Consider the following 7,622-nt stretch of genomic DNA (forward strand, 5'->3'; position numbering starts at 1 on the left):
GCTAATTAATTACAATTTCCCTCAACACTTCATTTAAGCAATCTCACCTCTCCTGATGCTAATTAATTAAATATAGTTACTAATCAAAAATCTCAAATTACTTATGCGACTTTTTCGAAATCCCATAAAACATACCTATGCCAATTCACTCACTCTATTCCAATGAAAATTATGGCATGAAAGTATATTCCTATCTCACACACAAATCTAGTCAATTTTGATAAACTAATAAAGATCATATGCTATTCTATCTATGGCTAAACACAAAATCAACTTTTCCAAACAAATTAAGGTTTTCCAAAATCAATCTAATCATTGGCCAGCTAACTAGAAGCAATAAAGATAACATAGAATAAACACTGAATTTCATTAATCTAAATAAAAAAAAGGTGAAAATAACTAAACTGTATGTTGAGTTCCATTGCAATTCTAGACAAAAAAAATTAGCCCATGACCAAATTAATAAAAATCATCAGAAAAATAGAAAAATTCATCTGCATAAATTTAAAAAGACGAAATAAGAGATTGATTCTAAAAATACTGATGATGCTCTCCAATTCTTCTATGCCTTGTTAAAAATCTGTGCAAACTCTTTTTCTTCTTGGCCAATTCTTCTTCTCCTTCCCGTAAGCTTTCTTTATTTCTTTCGAACTCCAATTCATTCCCCCCTAATTTTCTTTGACACCTCTTATTGATAAGCTTAATCCGTTTAGTTCGATGATTTGAGTTTTTAATTAAAATTAAAATGTGATTTTATATAAAAATTTCTTACTGTAATGAGTTTTTACTGTAATAAAATTTAAATTCTAAACTCAAATCGAGTAAATAAACGGAGGTTTAAAAGATATGAAATTTGAACATCAACATCGGAGGAGAATCCGGATTTTTTTTTTTTTTTTTGGCCTCTGCTATCTATATCTTATTAATTAGGCTTATTTGCTCCCAAGATTTGCTGGAGATCAAGCCCAGCCGTTGGGCTTCTTGATTTTCTTCTGCCGAGAACTCTTCAGCTATTGACACGTAGCAGAGTTTGTTACTGGAAACGAGTGTGGAAGAGCTTGGGACGCACGAAATCTTGCTTACTGATGATTTTGTATCATCTTTAACTCATTTTGATATTCAAAAGCCATCTCTTCTATCCTACACAAACAAAGATAACTAATTCTCTTCCCAGCCCAGCCGCCTCCAGCAACTGCACCGATCTTCCGTCGACCACGCCGTCGCAGTTTGAGGTGGGATTGACCCATTTCGAAACTCCGCCTTATGGATTTAAATTTAATTTGAATGGCCAACAAAGCTAAATGGCCATATGGATTTTTCTACCGTCAACATGATTCTCCTTTGTTTTGCCTTTTGTTTGAAATATTTGGTTTTATTCAAGTGGTCTAACTTATGCGTGTTTGTGTATAAAAATGGGAAAGTCTTAAAGCTCGTGGGTAATGTTGAAGTAACACGGAGGAACATCAGATTAAGGAATTGTGTTTTTACATAAGGTTGTTATGCTGTTCAAATTGTTTTGGGCAAGTTTTTAGCTAATCAGTTGGTTTTGTTACAGGGGAAAGTTAGTTTTTTCCTTTTCCTGATCTTTTGGTTGTTTTACATATAAAATTGGTATCGAATTTTGTGTAGCTGGGGAAGTTATTCCGAAAGATGATTCCAAGTAAGGTTGCTTCTTGATTATTCTTCTTTTTTTCCCGAGGAAAAAAAGAGTTTTTGACATTGGTGGTGCTCTATTTTTCTTGTTGAATCCGTTAATGATGGCCATTGCCTTTGGTTAAATCTATTTCTTGTTGAATCCGTTATATACATGGCAGAATTGAACTTTGTAATCAATATGCTTATTTCTTTTTTTCCCTTCAATGAGAAGATATGGATCTTCTTTTATTGGAACGAAAAATTAAGAATTGTGGCTATTTTGGTTCAATATATGGAAATGTTAAATGAAATGACATTTTTGTTCATTCTTATGATATTTGTAATTATTAATAAGGGACGTTTGCGTAGAAATAGATGGGGTGAGAGTTCTTATCGCCGACATCATATACGCCAACTAAATTACCATCGATTGATACATGAGAGTAACTTAGCATGTCTTGAAAGCACTCTTATGGATAGGAGAACATTTGCTATCATATGTAACTACCTTAGAACCATTGGCAATTTGAGGGGAACAAAAAATATGGATCTTGTCCAAAACCATGACTACACCAACTATTTCTTTACGTTGGATGATGAATTTGAGTTAGATTTTCTTCTATCTCTTTTGGAATGAGTTAGGTTGAAGCTTTTGGTACTATATTTACAAACTTGAGTATATGGTCCAATATTTAGATCTTTTGATGGCATCTCTGGAACTTTTATATGTGGTCCTAGATTTACAACTTTTGATGATAGGTTTGGAACCTTATTGGAGTATATGATCTCATGTTTAAAACTTTTGTAAGAACTTTTTAGTATAGAGGATTTTAGTTAACATTTTGAGACCCCTATTATTTGATAATTTTATGGACTACTTGTGTTGTGTTTTATACTTCTTAAAATATTAGTGCCAATGTTATGGGCTAAATATTTAAAAAATATTAGTGTTAATTGTAATTCATTTAAAAATATATATGTTTTTTTAATACATAACATTCTCATGCACAACCAAACACAGTAATGTATTATTTCTGGGAATTTGAGACAAAATTTATGTATAGAACCAAACACAGTAATGTATTATTCTTGAGAATCATATTACTCTCATCACTTTCTCAAGAATATGATTCCTACTGATTACTGCATACCAAACGCCTCCTAAGAGAATAAACTCAAATAAAAATTAATTAAAATGACACAAAACTAAATTAAATTAACTTGATTGAAAATAATATAAACTAAATAAAAATTCTTAAGAACATAGCTGATTTAAATGCACAAAAGTTATCGGCGAGAATTCTAATTTATGGCCATTTTACTTCATAAATTTTTTGAGTTTCCTTACCTTGTTCTGTTATTTTCTAGGACTGCTAAGATTTTTTTTTCCCAATTTGATCATAAAGAGGAAAACAAGTTGAACTTGGTTTTGCAACCCCATTTCAAAAAGGAGCCTAACAATTCACCTGAAACTCTACTTCCTACAAGCTGCATGGTCAGAGATTTACCGCGAAATGGCGAACAGGAAAAGCACAGAAATATCAACATGGTAAGCAAATTTCTAATTTATTTTGTCCCGGATTAATTTTTCATTACTGAAGAATTTTCACATTCAGGTTTTCCTTCTCTTGTTTGCAGGATTACTAAGCCTACATCTCCATCAGAAACGGAGCTATTTGTAAGTGGTTTAAACTAATATGTATCTTTTTGTTTTTATATGTTCTTGAATTCGTCATCTTGAAATGAAATGAATAAGCTCATATTGCTATCTATTTTTATAGTAATAAGTTGACTTGCAATTTTTTCATTCTTGTTTAGGAGCTTATGGCTTTTAGATGTGCTAAAATTGCTTTCTTACTCAAAGAAAGATCCCTGCAAGACCTTTCACATTTTCTCGCGGAAATCCCAGCTAACCCCGAGACTTTCGAGCTTGTAGCAAGATTCTGTGCTGGCTATGATGTGACATTTTCTGCAGAGACTGTTGTACCCCTAAGTTGTCTTGCTCACTACCTAGGAATGACAGAAGCTCACAGAAAAAACAATCTCTTAAAGAAGGCTCTTTTGTTCCTTGAACATAATGTCCTCCCTATTTGGAATGAAACTGTAAAGGCCTTTCGAGCCACCGAAAACATCTTTGACATAGCCATAGAGCTCGGCCTTGTTGCTGTTTGTGCCAACTCCATCATTACAAAGACGATATCTGATCCTCAACTTCTTGGAGATCCAATCAAGAGAGCGTGTTTCAATGGCAGTGAGGATGAAGGCGACGATTTTCGACCAAACGTCAAGCGAAGGCTGTTTGCCATTGACTGGCCATCTGAGGATCTGACAACACTGTCTCTCAGGCTGTATGAGCCACTCATTTGTGAAATGGTTAAGAGAGGAGTTCCATTAGAGTATGTCACTGCATCACTATGCAACTATGTGAGGAAATGGGTCCTTCAAACTCCCACAGGAGCCGATGAAAAAGTTGACATACGCACGAGAAACTCGCAAAGAGAAATTGTTGAAGCAGTGGAGAGGCTTTTGCCTAATGAAATGGGACTTGTCCCTTGCAATTTGTTGTTTGAAATGCTGAGATGTACAGACCTTTTGGAAGCAAGCTCGGAGTGTATGGACAGACTAGAGCTCAGAATTGGGAAAAATCTGAATCAAGCAACAGTCAAAGACCTTTTAACACTCTCCCAAGGCTATGCCGGGAAAGTGCAGTATGATGTCGAATGTGTGAGGAGGATTTTGACGCACTTCTATCGAAACTACAATAGCTCGAAGATGTCAGACCTGATTGCAGTGGCTGAGCTTGTCGAAGAATTATTGGCAGAAATTGCAAGTGACAGAGATTTGAAGATAGAGACATTCACTGCACTAGCAGAGATGTCAAAGCAGGTGTCAAATGGATGCCTGGGAAGCTCTGATGGAATGTACAAGGGGATTGACATCTACTTAGACACGCACAGGGATCTGTTAGAGTCTGAGCGCGAGAAAGTGTGTCAGGTGTTGGATATCGACAAGATGTCCCCCGAAGCCTGTGAGCATGCTGCGAAAAACGAGAGGCTGCCAACAAGGGTGGTCCTGCAGGCCTTGTTTGTTACACAGGTGCAGCTGCGGAATGCCATAATGAAGGAGATTGCGGGGTCTCAAGATGGTCGCGGGCTCGGAGAGGAGGAAGAGGAAGACGAAGAAGCAACATTGTTAGGGAGTGGTGAGGAGAGCATGAGGTCAGACATGGAGAAGATTAGCAAAAAAATGATGGAACTTGAAAGAGAGTGTTGTGTGATGAAGAGGGAGATTGAGAAAGACCGTGGCTTCAGAATAGTGAAGAAGGAAAAGGTGAGCTTGTGGAAAGAAATGAAGAGGAAGATTGGCTGCATCAATATTGTGACAAATTGCAATCGCCCAGGAAAGAAGAAAAAGAAGGTTCATCCATAGGAGGTGGTTTCATCACATATAAATTCCTTGTTTTGTGCATGTTTTGTTTTTCCATCATTTATCAAATATTGGGTTTTCATTGGCAAGTTCCATTAATAATTTCCAATAAAAAAATCCTAATTTTTCTTTTGTGTAAAGAATTTCTTGGTGTTGACATAATTTTGTAGCAATTGATGAGCTAATTTTACTGCAGAATATATGGCATGAAAAGCAAAGAAAGAAGTCCTTTATTTTGTAGATCTCTTTGAAAGACGACAATTAGATTAACAACCGCATAAACAGGGGATCAGATCAGTTACTTACCCTCCTTAGGCATTAGATGAAAATTTTCTTCAGAATATTTACATCATGGTAAATTAATTTGGAAAATCATTTTGTGGAAATCAAAAGAGCACAAATAGAAAAGAAGGTTTCGTCATTTTCTTCCAACTTCTCATGTTAGTACTGCAAAAGACTCTTTACATCCATAAACGGAGATCTGAAAGGAATTGATTACCTCTTAACAACTCTCACACATCACTTTTCTTCAAAAAAATTGATCATCTCATTTCATTGGATGCGAATAGTTAAACCGAAAGCTACACCAACACGAGCAAATGCCGATCATTCAATATATATGACTTGTTTGATCATTCAATACTTATCTTTGCAATTCATATTCAAACTCAAGCCATCGATTTCTCCGTCATGGAAAGAAAATCACCATCATCCATTTGCATAGCCCAATATAACATCCCACGGCATGATCTCCAACAAATACTAAACTAAATCGATAATCTTAAAGGCATTTTGCTTTCTCTAGAGCAATTTGAAGCCTCATTTGCTTCTTGTTCGTGATGATCCCTTGTTGTTGCCGCGCCTGCATGGCCTTCACCCTGGCCTCCCAAAACGACAGCCGGCCCAAATTGAACCCGTCGCTCACCGCCGCCACCAGGGGATTCCCCATTTGGAGACTCGGAGGCCATGGGGTTGGTCATGGGGCTGCCATTTGCTGTCAATGGATCTCGCGTGCTGCCGTCGAATTGCGGGGGAGGATGGTCGGGTTTGAAGCAACGGTACAAGAAGGTGAAGAACCAAAAGGCCCAGGGAACGGAGACAAGTATCATTCCTGCAATGGGATACCAAGCTGAGGATTGAGTTTCGGGGAGAAACATGTAAAGGCCGAGGAAGACACCGCCGGAGACTATGCAGGAGAAGAAGAAACCGGAGACGATGTAGACCCTGACATCTCCTTTCCTCTGCTCCATGTAGAAGGAAAGGTAATACGAGAAGAAAATATTTGTCTGTCTTGTGATTTTGGTTGGAGCCGGGACGGTTTCAAACGAGATATAAATGCACTGCCGATAAAAGCGGGTCTTGGTGTTTCCTATTTGTATGCATTACATTTACGTAAATTCTTTTTTTTTTTAATTTAATCTTTTTGGAAAATTTACGTAAATTCTGATTTCTGAATATATATATTTTCCTCGATCTTTAATAAATTCTCATCTTTCCAGAGCAAGAAACTAGTTTATTAAAAAAAAAAAAAAAAAAAAAAAAGAACGTCAGAAATTGAATTGACAATATCCTTAGAAAGACGTCTATTTGAAACGACAATAACATAAAATTGATTCGACTTTTAAATGAAATAAAAGGCTTTCTAAGAAACGGCAAAAAAACTTAAAAACCACAACCTGTTTAAGCCCTCATTTATTTCACTGGTTTGACTTAGTTCAACTCAGTTCAAACAGCGAGTATAGTTTAAACTCGTATTTTGAAAGTACGCAGTCCGAATTATATTCCGCACTTAAATTAAATTAAACTGTTTAATTTAAAGTTGAGCTCTCCCCTTAAATTCAACTTTTCAAATCGTTTATGAACATGAAAAAAGTGTCCACTCTCTGCTGTTTATACCTACCAAACTCTAATTCGACATCTAAATGTCAATTCAAACTACATTTTAAACTACACAATTTGAATTTTTCTATTCAAACAAAAAAGTTTAAAATCATAAAATTCGAACCAATGAACGAAACGGAAACTTTGAAAAAAAAAGACAAAAACTTAACCAAAAAAAAAAAAAGGCATACTAAAAGGCAATAATTTTTTTATGGTAACTGAAGAAAAAAGAACAATTACTTAAACTTAAAAAGGTTAACAATTTATTATTGATTATAGACATAATATAATGGTCATTTTACACTTGACTTTGCAGTTTAGAATTCAAATTTCCCTGACGTCCAAAACAAAAATATAAAATTAAGGCCCCGTTCACTTCATAATTCGAGTTTAGAATTTTAGTTTTGCTACAGTAAAAAAATTTTTAAAAACAGTCACATCTAACTTTTTTACTACAGTAAAAAATTCTCACATAAAATCACATCTCAACTCAAATTACAAACTTGAATCAACGAAGTAAATGGATAGTTCATCATCAGAATTCGGGATTTTCATCTAAACTGCCACACATATGATATTATTCTTGATATTTGGGATTTCCAATCTTCCCTGTTCTCTTCTCCCTTTTCTCATCTTCCCTTTTTTCTCCCATTTTATCTCCAATTGACGGTGATCACTAA

The 7,622-nt window shown here is 35.5% G+C and overlaps 2 protein-coding genes across 2 annotated transcripts; one reads left to right on the forward strand and one right to left on the reverse strand.

Annotated features, from left to right (window-relative positions):
- Positions 1-3,009: 3,009 nt before the first annotated feature.
- On the forward strand, positions 3,010-5,064 carry LOC21399970 (BTB/POZ domain-containing protein At5g17580). The gene is made up of 3 exons (XM_010090252.2): positions 3,010-3,184; positions 3,274-3,313; positions 3,454-5,064. Exons 1-3 carry the CDS (start codon positions 3,150-3,152, stop codon positions 5,062-5,064), a joined length of 1,686 nt encoding a protein of 561 aa, XP_010088554.1. The 5' UTR covers positions 3,010-3,149.
- Positions 5,065-5,828: 764 nt separating this feature from the next.
- On the reverse strand, positions 5,829-6,311 carry LOC21399971. Its single transcript, XM_010090253.1, has one exon. The coding sequence runs from the start codon at positions 6,309-6,311 to the stop codon at positions 5,829-5,831; it is 483 nt and encodes a 160-aa protein (XP_010088555.1).
- Between the last annotated feature and the right edge of the window lie 1,311 nt (positions 6,312-7,622).

This window comes from Morus notabilis, unplaced genomic scaffold (genome assembly GCF_000414095.1).
Source record: "Morus notabilis unplaced genomic scaffold, ASM41409v2 Scaffold177, whole genome shotgun sequence".
In the NCBI taxonomy this organism is placed as follows: Eukaryota; Viridiplantae; Streptophyta; class Magnoliopsida; order Rosales; family Moraceae; genus Morus; species Morus notabilis.

What these genes read in the sequence shown, in the direction of transcription:
- LOC21399971 (XM_010090253.1), bottom strand. Translation starts at nt 6,311, where the DNA reads ATGGAGCAGAGGAAAGGAGATGTCAGGGTCTACATCGTCTCCGGTTTC.
- LOC21399970 (XM_010090252.2), top strand. Translation starts at nt 3,150, where the DNA reads ATGGCGAACAGGAAAAGCACAGAAATATCAACATG. An exon ending in AGCACAGAAATATCAACATG is followed by an intron (nt 3,185 to 3,273) that starts GTAAGCAAATTT and finishes TCTTGTTTGCAG; the next exon opens with GATTACTAAGCCTACATCTC. An exon ending in CATCAGAAACGGAGCTATTT is followed by an intron (nt 3,314 to 3,453) that starts GTAAGTGGTTTA and finishes ATTCTTGTTTAG; the next exon opens with GAGCTTATGGCTTTTAGATG.